At 39.7% G+C, this 18,641-nt stretch overlaps 1 protein-coding gene across 2 annotated transcripts in view; it reads right to left on the reverse strand.

Annotated features, from left to right (window-relative positions):
* Positions 1–7,568: 7,568 nt before the first annotated feature.
* LOC102309964 (ephrin type-B receptor 1-B) overlaps positions 7,569–18,641 on the reverse strand; it is a 169,068-nt gene continuing 157,995 nt past the window's right edge. For both annotated transcript variants that reach the window (XM_005912843.3, XM_005912842.3), the window contains exons 13-17: positions 17,585–17,734; positions 15,470–15,663; positions 14,481–14,636; positions 12,088–13,594; positions 7,569–9,942 (exon numbers count right to left, since the gene is read on the reverse strand). In XM_005912843.3, the coding sequence (XP_005912905.1) occupies positions 13,486–13,594; positions 14,481–14,636; positions 15,470–15,663; positions 17,585–17,734 (609 nt within the window). In that variant the 3' untranslated portion in view covers positions 7,569–9,942; positions 12,088–13,485. The remainder of the gene's footprint in view (positions 9,943–12,087; positions 13,595–14,480; positions 14,637–15,469; positions 15,664–17,584; positions 17,735–18,641) is intronic.

An 18,641-nucleotide genomic window follows, 5' to 3' on the forward strand; every position in this document is an offset into this window, starting at 1 on the left:
TTTTAATAATGAAACAATATAGTAGCGTTTCCACTTCCATTTTGAGGGTTAGATGTGATAAAATCACAGTGACATGTCTCTTTACACATCAAAGAGACAAAGAGAGGAAAACCTTGTAGCTTTTGCCATGGCATGCTGTGTGCACAGCTATCGCTGGAAACATGGAGGGATGTCAGAGGATCAGACGTGCAGCCAAGGTTATGAGTTATGAAGTTGATATTAGAGAGATGGGGAGCATTAAGTGGGAATAGTATGACCTTCATCAATTTGTTTCTCCCATCATCAATGCCTTTCTTCTGCAAGCCATGCAGCAAAGGAAACCCTTTGTGTTAACTCTCTAATTAGGAAGACCTTGACTTGCGGATCTCATCCATTGTTCCTCCTCATTTTGGTGGGAAAATATTTCATTGATTTTTTTTCTTTTCTTTTTTTTGCAGCAGTCGAAGGCGGGAGGAGCCAAGAAGGGCTCTGTGTGGGATTAGACTCTGCGGGGGTCTTCTGTGATGGGTGTGGAGCTGGCGAGGCTCTGCATATGTGTACGTGTGGAAGAGGTGCTCTGTCCCACCTCATAACCGTTACCCCTCCCCGCCCGCTGAAAAAACACTCTACCGCTGTGATCCCATCGTAGCATCCTTCTTCCTTCAGCTCCTGATGCTCAATCTATACCTGCTGTACAATTTCTGATTATCTCTCTGTCTATTATTATGATAAATCCAGCTCATTTGCAAGCATCTGGATTCTGCCAGGCTTTTGTTTATGTTTCTGCAAGTAAAAGTCTGATGAAAGATGTCCACATTTTTATAATCAAACAAAATGAAGTAGGTGTCGAACGTTCAGTACTGTAAGATACAGAGCAGCGGAGTGACACTAAACCTGTGTATGTGGGGTTTAATTATTCATTCATTTTCCAAACCTTTACAGTAGAAAGAAACCATTGCAAGCCTGCTGCTCTCGGCGGAGTATACAGCAATCACCTGTTTCTGTCTCTTTTTTCCCCTCACTCACTTCCTCCTGTCAGTCTAGCTTGTCTCTAAATTATGCCTTACCCCTGCAGGTGCCAACGTCTCTCTGAAATGATTATTTCTACCACACAGAAGATTGCTTTTGGTAATTATATGTATCATAATTAAATTTGATGAACTCCTCTGAGACATAAAATCTCATTTGACCCAGGTGCTGCATTTCTCTGCCTATACACAAAAGGAGAAATGTCTTCTACTATTAAGAGAGATATACTCGGAGTCTTGCATCTGACATCTTGATTAAGCAAAGGGGTATTTTCACATTTACCAAATTCGCTAGGTTCCGTCAATAACTTAATTACTGAACAAGAGAAATGCAAATTGCCCTTTGTTACAATGGAATGAATTGAGAAGGATTAACTATGTTGTTGTGTAATGGCCAAACTCTTTTCTTTTGAAGGAAGAAAAAGAAGCTGAAAGTCAATACCCATTCAGCCACAAATGGCTGCCTGCATCAGAGGCCTTGATGTGCTTTGCCACTCTTCGCAGGCAGGCAGAGCATTCTACTCATTTACAGTTTTTTCATACCTATGAATCGCCTGCTTTTTCCCCCCTGAGAAACTGGGTGGTAGACACATTGGCTATGAAATTCACATGAAGAGGAAGTGCTATAAATGATTTGAGAGCCTCTCGAGTTCTGCTCTTCATGCCCCAGGAGACTCTGCCTCACCCCTTGTCTGTCGTTCCTTTAAATGCATGTCGTTCTTTTAGGAATAGCTTTTTGTTGTAGAGATGTGTGGATCAGACTCTACTACTTTTAGCAGTGCTTTTTAACATCTTCCAGGATTTATGCTCTTTTTCTTACCCTTTTTTCTTTTTTTTTCCTCTTGTTTTTAAATACAGATGAAGAACAAATCAATGAAAACTGAACTGCTGATCCATACTGTAAGTGAGCTTGGCTTAACTGACACCAAAACACTATTGTTCGGATCCCTTCACCAGATATCCGGAGACTTTCATTGTCAGTGTTATCCATGCTTTTGACATGTAGCTGCAGCCTTTCTTTCTAATTTTATTGCGATTCAGGTAATTACCATCATTCTGCATATAAACATGACAGCTCGAAAAGTTTGAAATGAATTCTGATAAAACTTTGTAGTGTTGTGTGGGGGTCATTCAATAAAATTTGGCTTACATCCACCAAGGTCTTCAAGGCCAACTTAATGATTTATTGAACAAAAAATGACAAAAAGCCTCATAACTTAAAAACTGTGATTCTTATAGGTTTGGTGCTTATTTACAAGATTCATTTCATTTAAATTTCATACATCATATCGCGCTTCACCTCTGACCTCTTCTCTAAGGTTAATAGATTGATCTGAAGGTCAAAAATATGATGATGCTAACTATGTTTTTTACTGCCATTGTTTGTATTGGTAACTTAAGGGCATAAAGGGAATGATACATGGGGATTCTATATATCACATTATTTTATAATTGTTTTGTACATTACAGTAACGGGTTATACTATTTTAAAATACACAGGTTTTGGGGGATTTCTTAGGGGTACTTCCTTTCTTAAGGGAAACATCTTGCACTTGTTTTACTTCATTACAAACGTCTTAGAGTGTGTTTAAAAAGAAAAAAGATAATAAAATTAACATATACAAAATTCAATACGATCGCTGCCCAGAATGAGCTGCCTTGGTGGAGATTTGTATTCTCAAAGTGCTTCTTGTTTATCATTCATTTCTGCCTACTCTGCACATACATCGATAAACGTGTTTACTGAGGGATTTCATAGTATGAAAATAATTAAAATAATATGTTTATTTTTTTACACCAAAGGAGGAACTATTATATAAAAGAGTCCTCTTGTGGATCTTTGTTTTTTTGTTACTTCTCAGCCATCCATAATTTGTATGTTTTTGGTAAACCAATACGCATCAGAAAACAACACGAGCCTCCACAAAGCATTTTGTGCTCTGGACTTTTCCGAGGCCACTAAGATTACTGCAAATATGGAAAGAGCTTACTGAGGTCCTGCAGGCAGCATGTGCTGAGATTAGAGTTTAGGCTATGAACAATCCCACTAGGCGAGCAAGCAGCCACTTGAGATTAAAAAAAATGTTTTAACTCAAGTCATGTTACTTTTGTTGGGTTTTCCTAAATAAATGTTATTTTAAAAATGCATAGACACACGCAGGTAAGTATCTGTAAATAAAAATACGACTTGAAGGATTTGTGAAATGCTTACTTTCAGTTCTAGCATTCCCCCACTGCAAGTCTTTGTCCCACAGTTCACTATGTTCCTGCATCGTCCTTCACTCAGTATTCATATCGAGATTCTACTCTTCACACTTGGATCTGCACCGCTGGATGGATTGCTTTTTCTCCAACTCTCTCCCTTTCTATCTGCAGGAGTTCCCTGCTGCGCACCATCCTTTCTTGCAGGTGATTGCTCAAGGAATATTGATTAAGGCAAAGATTTGCTGCTGAGAAGCCACTTTTCAAACTTCCTGTGACTTTAATGTGAAAAAAAGTGATGTGACTCCCTCATCAGTGATAAACACCCTGTTATGGATGAAGTGTACTTTAAAGAGAAGACTGTCTGTACGAATCTCTGTCTTCATCTATTTGGCTTTTTGTCAGCCTCAGTATGTCTATCTCATCCCATTTGTCTTACACACATACACTCACAAGGCAGCTTTCACACCTAATATAACGTAGAGCTTCTTGTCAGGACAGCAATATCTTCCTCTGTCTTTCTAATTGCTCTGATTAAAGTGACAAACAGGCTCGTTTTAGCTAAAGGCATATAGGGAAGGATACTATTAAGAATGTCACCATATCAGTGGTCATTACATCTGTTTAACTATTAGGGGAACAATAGCAGGCAATTAAACCATTTACATGACCTTGAACTCTTATGAACTGCTGCAATTATATCTCCTGAGTGGTTGTATTTGTTGTACATTTTATTCAACAGACAGCAACCAAATTTCAGTTTCAACAAACCTCGGTTAGTCAAAGCCGTCTTCTCCAAAAGATATGAAAACATACTGCTCACTGAGCTGGGAAGCATGCTAACTTCACTGCAATATGGTCAGAGGAAACGGGATTTTGGCAAGTTGTTAACAAGACAATATGTTCATTTTGATTAAACGTCTAATTCTTAGGTGAACAACGAAAGTGAATGCCTGTTTTGTGTTAATGATAATCCTTTCCTGCACATAAAGAGTGGAACAACATAGTTGAAGCCAGGGATGCAGTTCTTAGCCAGACTGTGATATCTGGTCTGGTTTTGGTCATCCAAACTGGAAGACAGAGAGAGAGAGAGAGAGAGAGAGAGAGAGAGAGAGAGAGAGAGAGAGAGAAAAGACATACTATACTCAAAAAGAAAATTGACTTTTCCTTTAGGGGAGCAGTTGATAGGTAAACACAAAGAGCGACTTAGCAATCCTAGAAAATTGTTATGTTTTTTCTTACTTCACACTGCATGGAGCAAGTCCATCTGCGCTACATAGTGATGGTTGGTGTGATAAGATGTAAAAAAAACAACTTCAGACTTCCAGCCAGCTCGGACATGCTGCTGTTTCACCTGCTGGTGCTTGAGCATCAATTTTAAAGTCAGGTTTGTGTTTGTGAGTGTATGTCTGTTTTGTTTTTGTTTTGTTTTTCTGTAATTCTAATGTGGTAACTACACTATACTAGACAGATTTATCTAAATTAAAAAGTGTTACCAGGTAAAAATGGGTTTGGATTTCTCCTTGCAACGCTAAAATCTCATTCTATTCTGAAGAATGAAAAACAAGCTAAAGGTCTGTATTGTCTGATATAGTAACTGGCGCCTTCGTTTAGTTTAACTGCAGGAAGAATCTGACCTATATTGGAAGCAGGCTTCCATTAGAGGCAGCTTTTTGTTTTAGGTTTTGATTTTGGATTAAGTGATAACACCAGTGTGACAAAGCTTCTGTCTGATATGCTTCCATTTGTTTGTATTGAGGCTTTGACTATTTAACATAATAGTAAATCACTAAACAGACAGATAAATGTCTCTTGTTTAAAAAAAACAAAACAAAAAACAAATTAGGCTGGTTGTCTTCCTTTCACTCACAGCACTCTTTATATACTCATGTACACAAACATAGGTATAGTTATCAAACCAGGTCTCTCTCCACCTGTGTCAACACTATGCTAATCTAATGTGAAGTTACATAAAACGCAACACAAACTGTGCATGTAGCAAAATGACAAACATAGAATAACTCATTCCCAAACTGTGCTACACATGAGAAACTTCACACCCTCTTTGGGATGCTACACATTCACTGCTCATCAATTTCACATTTAAAGCCAAAAGCATTTCATTTCCTAACAGAGTTTTATGGTAAAACATTGGCAGAAATATGAATGTGCAAAAAAAACAAAAACAAACAAAAAAAAAAGTCAGTCGTTTTTGGGTAGTTCAAAAAGACTTAGGAAAAGAAAAGAATGGATTTTAAGGCAATGCACATCATAATGACATTCATTGAAACAAATTATGGACATGGCTTAGCTTAATAATAAAATTAATGCTATATTGGATAAAACACAGTACGCTCCTAAATTCAGTAGCTTGTAGAAACCACCTTCAACAGCAATAACTTTTTTGTTGATGAATTGAGGAGGAACTTTAACCCACTCTTCTTCAAAACCTTCTTTCAGTTCATTAAGGTTTGTGGGTTTTTGTTTATGCACAGGTTTCTTCAGGTCCTGCCACAGCATTTCAATCAGATTGAGGTCTGAACTGGATCATTGCAGCACCTTGACTCTTCTTTTCATCATTTTGTTGTAGATTTGTTGCTGTGCTTGCGATCATTGTACTGCTGTGTTACCCAGTTTCAGCCGAGCTTTGTATACTCTATATAGGTTATACGCAAACAGAGTTTATGTCTGACTTAATGACTGTAAGTGCCCAGGTCCTGTGGCTGCAAATCATCACCCCTCCACTACTGTGCTTGACAGTTGGTATGAGGTCACTGTGCTACTATGCTGTGTTTGGTTTTCACCAAATGTGGTGCTGTGCATTATGGCCAACCATGTCCACTTTGGAGAAAGCATTATTTCTGAGGTTTTGTGGGTTGGTAAGATGCAATTTTGCAAACCTAAGTTGTGCTGACATGTTCTTTTTTTAGAGAGAAGATGTTTTCTCCTGGTGACCCTTCTAAACAAGACATACTTCAGTTGTTGTCTAATTATACTATTATGGACTTTGTCATGTAACCTGCTGCCTTAGCCCTGTGGAGTTTGAGATGTAGCTCTCTGAGTTTTTGCACTTCCTTTGAGCTTTGCACCGTCTGACTTTGGGGTGAATTTGCTGACTTGGCTCCACTCTTGGGAAGACTGGCAACTGTCTTGAATGTTTCCCATTTGTGAATAATCTTTGGAAATGGTCTTATAATCCTTCCCAAATTGATGGACAGCAAAAGTTCCTTATTTATGATCACTGCTGATGTTTTACTCATTGCCAGTGCATTAAAACACGCTTAAATCCTCCAGACCTGGAAACTGCCAAGACTTCTGATTCTATAGAGGTCCTCCCACTTAATGATGCTCAGTTAATCAAGTGCTCTTTATTAGCAGCATCTGGCTGCTCTTTAGCTTCATAATTGGAAGTGGTAAGGGTATACTTTGTTTTTCTGCATTATGGAACAGTTTTTGGCAAATAAATAATTAGATGCTAGTGTATCACGTGTTGTTGGACAGAAATAATCTTAACATCTGCTAAAGACCGGATGACTTTTAAGGTCCTGATAGAATGTCCTGATACATATTGAAGGAGGTTTTTCTTTTTCATTTTTATCATTACACAAAATTGTAATTTTTGGATTATTTAAAGGCCATTTGACATCCAAATTGGATGAAATGAAGACAAAGTGAGGTTTTTGATCCATTTTCAGTTTATTTCTTTATACCTGATTCCCTGGAGAAGAAAAAAAATTGCAAATAAACACATCAGCAATGACGCTGCCTGAAATTTGCATAAATGTGTCAGTGCATTAAAGGCATCATGGATTCTGATCTTCATTTTCCCAGGAGACTAAGGCTCATGCCTTATCTCTTCTTTGCATGAATAGCATCCTCGAGTTTTGCCTCTTATATCTACATGAAGTCTATATTTTCTAGGTGTTTGTAGTAGAGAGACTCTTGTGTGGCTCAGAAACTTGATTTTGAAGCTCATGAAAGTTTATTTACCTCATTTTAATCATAGCTCTTCCACATATACTCTTACTACTATTATCATTGTTTGTTCTATACACACATCTCCAAGCAAACATCAACCAATATGCGAGGGCATTTTCTTTTAATCTCCTACAATCACAAAATACCAAAAGAGAGCGTATTTTCTGAAAGTATTGCATTTCTTTCACACGCTGGAGTTTCAGAGACTGAAAATTCATGCATAATTTCTTGAAGACAGAAGTTATGACAGAGAGAATTATTACACTGACATATTTATTTTCTTTTACGGCTCATTAGATGTTGTATATGTCATTCACTGTCAGCATCAAGTAATATTTGATAAATCCAATTTAAAAAAATAGAAAATCCAGAATGCAATCATTTGAAAATCTCACAAACCCATACTTTATTCACAAATGAAAACATAGAAACATCAATTTAAAGAAATTTATTTTTTTTTTTGCCATTTTGCTTTTTGCAGATAGTAAAGGTGGAGACAGACAGGAAAGTGCATAGAGAGACAGAGGAAGACCTGCAGCAAAGGAACATCCAAGGCTGCTGCTTTCTGGCCATGTGGCGTATGGCCCACACACCCACTGAGCTAAACTGGCGGCCCAACATCAAATGTTTAAACCGAGTAAGAAAATGTACAGGACCATCTTTACCACTGTGTAATATCCTATTCTTTTAACTACAGGCATTAAATGTCTGGGGACAGAGGAGACCAGCTGGGAGTGGAATGTTTTCCCATTCTTTCCTGTTCTAGGAATCTTAGCAGCTCAACAGTCCTGGCTCTACTTTATTACATCTTTTCATTTTATGGTCCATCAAATGTTTTTAGTTGGTGAAAGGTCTGGACTGCAGTTTAGCATCCTCATGCTATCAGAGATGTGGGCTTTTGAACTGAGCACTGATAATTCTAAGTCCCTCTCCTCTTTCTTCCTTTTAGCTCAGTTTAAATGAGCTTTGGCTCAGATAAGGCGGCAGTGTTTCTGGATATAGCTTTAACCTGCATTTTTGGATGGCACTGTGAAGTGTGTTTACAGACTGTGATTTCTGGTAGTGTTCCTGGGAAAAGTGCAGTGATTTCTATCCCAGAATCAGGCCTGTTTATCGGCCTGAGGGCCTGAAGATCATGGGCACCCGATACAGACTTTTTCATTTGTCGCTTGTGCACAGTGATTACTCGAGATTCCCAGAAACATTTGATGATATTATGCACTGTGTATTCACAATTTTACATTGAAGAACATGCAGACTGATGAACTGCTCATCTTTGCTTCTGAGAAACTGCCTCTCCAAGATGCTCTTTTTATCCCCACTCATGTTACTGACTTGCTACTAGCTAAGCAAAACTTCCCTCTAGCTTTTTTTTTTTTTTTTACCACCACTTACTTTTCCAGCCTTTTGTTGAAATGGTACATTTTCTCTGTTTAAACATTTAATACATTTTTTCAAGTTTTACACGGCTTTTTCCCAACTTTTTTTGGACTTAGGTTTGTAAATACATCCACGTTTTTAATTATCCAATTCCTTACAAAACAACTTCAACCACTTATTCTGTTTCATCCTTTCATACACTTCAATAAAAATAAATAAAAAGTGACGACTGAAACACTTTATTTAATATAACAAATTTGAGAAGTGAGAAAACTGACTGTTTCATCTTGTTGGCTTCCTCTCTTTTTTTTGGCACAGCCCCTGCACAGCAGTCTCTCTGCTAATATGAATCTGGATGTTATCAATCAATTAGAGTCAATAAACAGTTATGGGGCAATGCTGTGAGTTGGATACATCCCTATATCTTTTGACTCACCTCATTAACCATATCATTACTGTGTAGCATGCTTTCCGGCCCGTGAAGTGCCCTAGAAGTGTCTCTGTGGAAACTAGGAATTATGAGAGTAGTGAAACTGCTGGTGGGGTTTTTATTCATGTGGCTGAGACACAAATACTATATAAGATTTCAGATGGGAGGATAATTTCCACTAGTTTGTCATAATAATGTCACTTTTTTATTTTTATTTTTTTTGGAGAGACATTTTTTGTGTTTGCATGTAATGCGAGTGACTGCTCGTTTATTAGTGGCTGATGGCTTTTAACATGTGCTGCCAGCCAGACTGTGGTGACAAAAGCTGTTTATTTCCTTAGCCATTATGAAGCCAAGCATTAGACGTCACACCACACTCAAGCACAGTGCTGACAAGGATAGGGATACTGGATAATAACCTTCCTCTCTCCTTTCTTGACTCACTATTAATGAAAGCAGAATTATCGTCCAGTGAGTCACAGACTCTGATGTGATTGACTTGTTTTCCAAGGCGTTTATTGAGTGCATTTTAGTACAATAGTTCTCAGAAAGTTACAGCTTACAAACTCTTGACACATACTTGTCACAATTTACAAGTGGCTGCTATACACAAACTAAAAAAAAAGAAAGAAAAAGGAAACCAATGTACCTGTGCACACAATGTCTGTACACACAAATGTGCCTGATATGCATACATCCATTCTCTCTTGAACACACAAACAAATAAACTGTGACATGTGCACACTCACAGTCAGCTCCCCCCATCCACTGCTCATCACACAGAGAGAGGTTGTGACTGGCATACTCAAAGCTTTTGGCTTCACCTGTTCTCACTGGCCCGCTGCGATTCTTCTTGGTGTTCACTGTGCGCATCCATGAGAATATAATTGTGAAGTGCCGGGTGTATGCCGGTTTTATAAGTGTGTAAATCTTTGAGTTCCCAGTCTGAAACAGAGGAGAAAAAGGAGAACGGAGAAGTTTAACGAGTTTCGTTTTGCAAGGAGTCACGCCAAATCATTTTCGGCCTCACGCCGTTCTGATCCATAAATGACAGGCATGATTTTTGCTGCTAAAAGCATCGTTGGTCACTTTTCAGACAGTTGCAGCACATGGAACGTTTAACAAGCAAGTTCTTGTGTTTTCTATCAGTGTGTGATGAATGGCTCCCATATGAAACAGCTTTCAGAGGAAGATGGCGAACCGCCTCTCCATTCATCACACTGGAGTGTCATTACAGTCAGATATTTAGAAAGACAAACAGAGCAAATGGAGAAAAAAAAAAAGAAGAATTACACTTTTGTATAATGAATACGTTCTATCATCTCATTCACAGGCTCTTGGGTTGAAAAGCAAATACATGAGACTGAGCTGAATAGAGGACTAATGCATTCAAATTGATTCACTGGCTTCAGTGAAAGGGATTTATGCCAATCTTGAGGAGCTTGTGATTATATTTAGGAATACTTGGTAAATCAATGACTCGGAGAATTGAATAGAAAAAGCAATTGATTTTGCCCGTGAGCCAAACCAATTGCTTGATTACAGTATTTTCCATTACCAAACTAAAGCAAATTAACATTTATATAATGAAAGAGATGTTGCCACATAAACCACACTGTGAGATAAAAGAGTTTGATTCACTTCAATGAACTAACTTTCTTACTTTCATCAAAACCATCCTTTGTTCATGCCATGTCTGCCATGCAACCCCGCCCTCCTATTAACTGAATCATCCTCCTCTTTCTATCGCATATGCACACACTCTGTCGGGTTTCAGCCCACTTTCTTCTCATTAAGCATCAGCCTGGAAACCAGACGTGAGAATAAACTAGCTGAGGGTTCCTCAGTGTTTGTGTGTGTGCGTGCATGTGTTTGTGAGTGTATTTGTTTTTTATGCTCCCATCAATCTCCCTCCCCGTGGCTGATCAGATGCCCGTCAGACAGGGGGCCTTAGCAGGTGTTTTCACCCCTGCCTGGGCCCACTAGAGCATGGAGCCAACCATTTCTCAGGCCAGCTCTGGCCCAACTCAGCTCCAGACACAGCCCAGGACAGCTTGGTTACACCCAGGATAAACGAGCTGGAGATCTGCCAGCCAGCGGGAGTAGTCGGGGAGAGAGGGCAGGACAGACAGAGGAGGAGGAGGATGACTTGAGAGGGCTAAGTACACTTAATAATCTGCTAATGGGCCTGCCATCAATTTCTAATTTTGGATGCAAGGTGGTTAGGACCGTCGTCACTCATGTCTGTTCAAATAGAGCCAAAAGGGATTTCAGCAGGGTCACAGCTACTGCAAAGAATTGATACCAAAATAGTCCATAATTGCGAGCTACAGGGCTGTTCTACCAAGCCTGCACTGAAAGATTGTTGACTCTCATTTTTAATGATCACTATTTTTAAAGGTTTTATTTAAACAACAATATTGTGATTCGTTTCCAAAAGCCTGGCCCTGAAGCAAATGACCAGCAAAAGGAAAAATAAGACTAACAGCAAAATCACAAGCATCATCATTGCCATGCTAAGAAAGAGAATCATCCTTGTGCACAACTCGGAACTATCCCTTAAATATATCCCAAAATAATGACTTTTGGGAATAATGTAGAGACCTTACAAGATTAGTACATTTCTAAGTGACAATTCATGCAGCTAAGAGTTCGAGAAATATTCCCACAAGTACCGTGGCAATTTCCTTTAACTTGCCTAGCCATTTGGCAACTGCATATAGCATGAGTGCACAGATGAACTCAGCAGCTTAGCTACAGCAGTCGATTGGAGGCTGTGCTACGCTGTGAGCAGTGTGCCCATGTGGGCTGTTTAAGTCTGTGTGTTCCTCGAAATGGCATCGGGTGTCTGTTGGCAAACTTCAGCCCAGATGTTCATTTTTCACCGTGTAGAGAAATGATGCTGATTCGCAGTGATTTCCAGTGCCCGCTCTCCTATGCGTTTCAAACTCGCAGAAAATCTCACCACGGCCTAGACATTTGCAGCGCCCACGAGAAACATTAACTAGATTTTCCCGAAATAAAATGTGCCACATATAGAGCAACTCGACTCCAAGTTGTGTTCTTCCTGCGCGATCAGCTGGCACTCACCGTGAATTTGGGCCAGGGGCAGGAAACGGAGGATCATTCCCCCTGTGGATGGTGCTGACCGCTCCCGAGACAAACAACAGGTCAAGAAAGAAGATGAAACATAAAACATATCTGTACAACTAAGTGCTCACCAGCAAGAGACAGCATGTGTACACCCACATTTAACATTATCCCCAGTTAATGGATAGTTTGTCAGTTATTTTAACTCCTACAGCAATTTTCATACAATTCTACAATACCAATTCTTCAGCCATTCTTTTTACATTTTCTCCAGTCAGCCCAAATTGTCCTTAAATCCCTGGAGCAACGAGACATACAATCCAGTGCCCATTGTTCAGTTATCCAAAGGAAACTGGAATCTAAACATTGCATGTGTCTCAGTCAGAATTCAGTCAACATGTCTTTGCCAAAATGCAAGCATAGAGTTCTGTACATACATATGCATTTATATCACCTTCAATATGAAGGTTTATTATGAAAGATATAATCATATTTAGCAAGAGATAAACATATTTATATTCTCTGAAAGTGGGTGGCTTGGGTTAAGAAGTCCTTTAGCAAGGCCCTCCACCCAAGACTCCACAGGTAGTGTTAAAGATAAAATACAAGTGGACTGCATCTTGCTATAATGATAAAACAGACAAACAAACACAAGGTAAAGGATAAAAATATAACTAAGCTCTGATCTTTTTTTGTTTTTGTTTTTTTGTTACCTGTCCATTTACAATACACTTTTTAAAACATTTTTTTAAACAAGTACAACATGATGTGAAAGTTGAAAATGGTGCTCTGCTGTACATCCCTGTATGCTTCTCCCTCTAATTATTTCCACTGGTAGGTGTTTTGTTTTGTTTTTCTTCTTTTTTTCTTCTTCTTCTGGAACTTATTTCTCGCCAGGTCAAGGCATCTTCATTGCACAGACTGAAGACAGGATGGGTAAAATCACGCGTCACATGTTTCTAAATGCCTCACGTTTCAGTTTAAAGTTTTAACACCTTCTAGTCCACATGAAGCAGAAGTACAGTATCACTCACTTTACCACAGTTTGAAACTCTGAGAAGTTCTTTGTGTTGATGTCTGATTGTTGGTTATTTTGGTTCAAAATGGCATGAATGGTAGTTCATAACCACAACAACGGACATTGATTTCCCTTTTGTGATGAATGGATAAACAGTATCAAGTCTGGACCCTGAACTCCTGTCGTGGATTGCATGAAGTGTGACAGCTGTTAACCATGTGGTAGTGTAGACCCTGGTCTCCTGTTGTCATGATAGTGGATTAGATTAAGACAATAGTTTCGACTCTGGCGCGTTCCGATGGATCGGGGGTCATTCGAGGGCTGCTATTTTTGTTGGTCCTTCGAATGCTGCCTGTTCCATGGCACAGCGCCTCCGGTAGTCATGCCATCGGCGTAGATGACTGGCTCATCTGCACCCTCATGGACTGGATATTAGTAAGGATTTTCTTCTGGTGGCCTGCCAGGGTCACTCCTATTCTCAGCAAGTCTCTACAGAGAAAGAAACATGGAGACAGAGAGTGAAAAGCAGGGTATTTTTGTTTCTTTCCTTTTTTTTTTTTTTGTAGAAAAACACAGGATCTCCAATAATTTGGAGTTAGAATAGATGATCTGAATATGAAGTGCAAACACCTGCAAGAAATCCCCCATCACAACTCAACGAGCTCACACGGACTTAACGTCGCTACAAATGAACGCACAATTTCAGAATGGAAAGCTAGTAGCAATGAACAAAACCCACAAATTTACTAAATTAATTCCATCTCTGAGAGAAGACGCAGTAGTGCGTGTTGCTTTGAATTGCAAAGACATTGCAGAAATGCTACCAGGCCCTGAGCATATATTTTTAATAAAAAATGTTGGAATGAATTTACATTTTCAACATAATTTTGTAGGCCAAGCAACATTGTTAATTAAAATGGATGAAGTGCAATATTTGTGTCTGTTGGTACCACAAGTGCTCTGAGAAATGCTGTCATGACCAGCGCTTTGAAGCACTTCACAGACACAGCAGCGGCAGCAGAAGTGAAAATATGCATCTTTAAAATGTGTATATAGAGGATAAACATTCATGTCTTTTTTTTTTTAGAACACTGTCAACACAAAATGTTTAATTATTAGTACAGATAAGAGTTGTAATACATAGCTTGCAAAGATGTACATTTTCTTACCACGGTGAGTGCGTTATTTCGTCTTACAATGTGTTGTATTTTTAATTCCCACCGAGGCTTTAACTTTGATGCAATCACTTGAGTCACTGGGTGCATTTATGCTAAAAATACATGCACTTGACACTGAGTCATTTTATAAAAGTGTGCCCATCAAAAGCTATATGGGTCTGAAAACCCGTCATTTGCACACAAGCAGTTGAACTCACTCTGAGGTCATTTGTGCCACCAGCTGCAGGGAGGTAAAGCCTGAGTTGAGGAAGTTGTCTCTGTACTGGCTCATCTTGATGGCAGCGAGCCAGTCCTCGACTGAGCTGAAGGTGTTGACGTCGGGTATGGATCTGTCCAGCAGTGGCTGAGAGGGCCTGGTGCAGAGGAGAACACCAAGAGCAAGGCGGGGAGGAAGATGAGATATAGTTGGGCTTTGATGCAATATTAAGCACAGACTTAAAGAGAAGGAGAGTAAAGCTGATACTGGTGTTTTCATGGGTGTGTGCCATAGGGTGCAAGGAAACTAGGGAGAGAGAATTTATTAGTGAATATTGGAATGTATCTCAAATATAAAGTGTAAAGGGATTCAGTATCATGAGGCACATCTGCCACTCCTTCTTTGAATGCCACACAAGAAAGATTTTCTGCAGGTAATCGGTAACTGGTCGCAATTGCTTGGCTTTAAAATATGTGGAAGCCTGGAAAAAAAGTAGTGCAGGAACCTGAAACTCACAGTTCACGGACAGACAGACCACATCCAATCTGGCTGACGCTGAGAGAAACTGTGAGGACGGGTGCCAGAGATTGTACAAAACAAGTCCAGTATTTCACAAAAAAGTAAGGAAAAAAAAATACGTGCTCTGAATGTGTTCTGAAAATATATGTAAATGAGGTGTTTCATTCCATTTTTTATCTTTTTGAAAACGTGTTTTGCTCCATCTTCACGGGGTAAAAAAGTGAGAGTTCCTGAAACCAGTGTTTAGGTTGGATAGGAAGGAGGAAAAGTGCAGTTTGACGCAATCAATAGCAATAAATTCATGCTTAATTCATGAGAAGATAAAACGCTGCACATATGCATGCTGGGCTCATTCGAAACAAACAGTGTGTTAAAGACTACATGCATAAGGAGAAGCGTCAGTGTGTACTTAATGTCAGTTTTTGGATCAATTTGTTTCTTACGTGTACAGATTTTTATTTTTTTACTCACACTGCAGGAATATTGGCTACAGCTTTGAGGCTGGCGGGGTTACGGATCATCTTATCCAGAGTACTGACGATGTCTGTGAAGCGGGGTCGCACGTTGCGGTCTTTTTGCCAACAGTCCAGCATCAGCTGGTGCAAGGCGCTGGGGCAGTCCATGGGTGGTGGCAAACGGTAGTCCTGCTCAATAGCATTAATTACCTATGAGAGAGAAAGCAAGATGTTGTCTCTTACAAATGAAGATAGCTGCTAATTCTACACCATATACCGCACTTGTAGTATGTCTCTCAAACACTTACTGTCAGTAAGAGTGTTTTCTACAAGCTGGTTACATTTTTTTAATAATTTGACTTATTTTATGGCTGAAACTCAATCCTGCCTCATCACAATGCAACAAGAACCCAACTGCAACCCTCCCCATATGGACACTCCCTCTGGTCAATAAAGTGACAGTTTGCATTCAGGATGATGTGCCCTTCCTCTTGACTCTATCCAATCACATATCACTCCTATAGGACAGATTGAGGAAAGAGAGGGGACAGAGAGCAGGGGCAGTGTCACTAGAAAGGAGCCCCTGGGGGGGATGGGCAGATTGCATATAATTAACACTGTGAAGTACAGCCACTTGACACATGACTTTTAAAAGCTTCACAAGCTATCAGGACTCATTAAAAAGACGTTATGACAAAGAATTTAAGGGCAGTTAGAGTAAAAGACTTCTATTATATAAGTTTGATCAGAACTTGACAGAAGTGGAGTATCTTCACCTTGTCTATGTTAAATAACACATAGACAATGAGATCACTTTAGATATATTTAAAGGAAATATGCAATGTTGATTCAGTAGCTACAAAAGCAGACGCTGCAAAGACTAATGATTACCAAGATTGCTGCAAATTGATGGAACCGGTGCTCACAAATATCCACATTATCCACACTGTCTGTAGATTTAATCTTTTTTTTCTTTTTTTTTTTGCTTACTTGCAAGATGAAAGTCTGATGAAAGATCGTGTGTAAAAGATAGTCATTAAAAGTTAGGTGCTGCTCTGTATATCGCCAGCTCCACCCTGGAGTTGAGTGCACCTCAGCAGATTCTTGACAAATGGTGCATTAGAGAAGAGAACGCACAAGTGAGGGGATATGAGTTAGGAGGGGGTATAGAAAGGGGCTTTGATGCAATATTAAGCAAAAGGGATTTCAAGAGAAGAGGAGAAACAGAGGTTATGGTGTTTGTGTGGATAAGTGAGAGGATGCAGGATAGAGAAAGAAAGTGTGCGTGTGTGCGTGCGTGCGAAAATTTTTGTGAGAGTGTGTTTTAAGTGTGTAAGAGAGTGTGGACTGAGCAGCCGGACATGCTGAGTGGTGCTAGTCCCACCAGGCAGTGTTTGCTGCTGGCCCACTGAGGCAACATCTGCTGGTTTGGACGGTCCTTGTGGAGCGAGGTCCATAGAGGCCTGATGGTTGGCTAGTTGTCGCACTAAGGGAGCTAAGGGAGAGAGACCTCATAGTATGGGACTATATCCAATGGTTGCGTGTGTTTGTGTTGGTGCCTGTGAGCGTGGACGTTATCCAAGCGGACATGGGGAACAAAGCAGAGCTCTCAGCAATCATTCATTGCTCTCAAAAGCTGGCCAGGAAGGAAAGGGGATAGTGTGAGGCTGTGCCCATAATAAGTCTGCTTTCAAAGTCAGAGTCAAGGGCATCTTCAGTAATGATGCTTTGTGATGCAGGCTGATAAAAATGTGTGATTTATTACAGCTTCCTCCCTTATGAGTTACCCTTGATTGTGTATCTATAACCGCATCTGTACGGAAATGGCTGTTCAATTTAATGAGGCTGTTTATTCAGATTCAGGTTTATTCTTTCTTCTATCGGAACTCGGAGACATGATAAAACTTAACTTAGATGTTGAGTTTTTGGGAACATCTCATGAAATGAGTGCTTAAAATCTTTAGTGCTGATTTTATGTTTAATTAGTACTTAACTGACTTTGTGTTGTACTACACCTGCTCGTCCCAACTGACTTGAACTCCATTTACAGTGTAATATCCTGCCCAGACATGCTTTTTCAAAATGCAATCATAATATTTAAGAAAGTATTTGTGTAGTTTTAACCACTTACATCCTGGTTGGACATGTCCCAGTAAGGCCTCTCTCCAAATGACATCACCTCCCACATGACGATGCCGTAACTCCACACGTCACTGGCCGAGGTAAATTTTCGGTAAGCGATGGCCTCTGGTGCTGTCCACCTCACTGGGATCTTCCCACCCTAAAAGAATAATAAAAAAAAGAGTTGAATTTCTAAGTTTAGATTACACATATTACAAAAAAATGGGCGTAGCTTTAAACCTCCATTCTTTTAAAAGGCCAAGAGAGGTAATACACGTTGTTGCAAATAGACTTCTGTTCCTCTAAAAGTCTATGAGAAAATGGCTTTCTGATGTGATTTGACTTGTCTGTGGTGGGTGTGGTTCAGGAAGTTGTCTGAATCAGAAGATCAGTGGTTCGATCCCCGGCAGTCTGCACATCAAAGGTTCCTTTGATTCTGAACCCCGAGTATCCCCTGATGGATGCAACCATGTGCGTGCGCAAATATTAGATAAGGTGCTTGGATATAGAAAAAAAGCTCTTGGATGAATGAGGCTTACAATGAAAAGCATTTTGAGCGCTCAGTCAGAGTAGAAAAGCACTATGTAGGCATATTTCAGGTCATACTATATAAAACATTAAGTCTATTTAGTAAATTTTGGTCAATTCGAAGCTGAGAAAAGAGGATTATCCAGTAAATGCTCATTGGCTACAGACTTGTGATTGACAGGTCAGTAGCCAGCGAACGTGTGGTTTCACAATCTGATCTGCCACTCGCCATCAGATCCAGTTTAAACATGTCAAGACAGTGACGCAGAAAGTGCTCATCTTGAGGCATAAAAACAGTGATGTCACAGTAGCTACATCCATCCTTTACACTGTCTATGGCTGAGATCACTCTCTTACAAAACAATATTATTTTCAGCTTTAGTATGCTGAAGTCAGCCCCTTTCCTGAAACCCACATCAGTACTCTCAAGGTTCAAGGTTCAAGGTTCTTTATTATTTGTCACATGCATAGTTATACAAGTATAACACACAGTGAAATGTAGCCTGACATGCTCCTCGACATGTGCAAAAATTGGGGGG

This window comes from Haplochromis burtoni, unplaced genomic scaffold, assembly GCF_018398535.1.
Source record: "Haplochromis burtoni strain Fernald_Lab_line unplaced genomic scaffold, NCSU_Asbu1 Contig_3, whole genome shotgun sequence".
In the NCBI taxonomy this organism is placed as follows: domain Eukaryota; kingdom Metazoa; phylum Chordata; class Actinopteri; order Cichliformes; family Cichlidae; genus Haplochromis; species Haplochromis burtoni.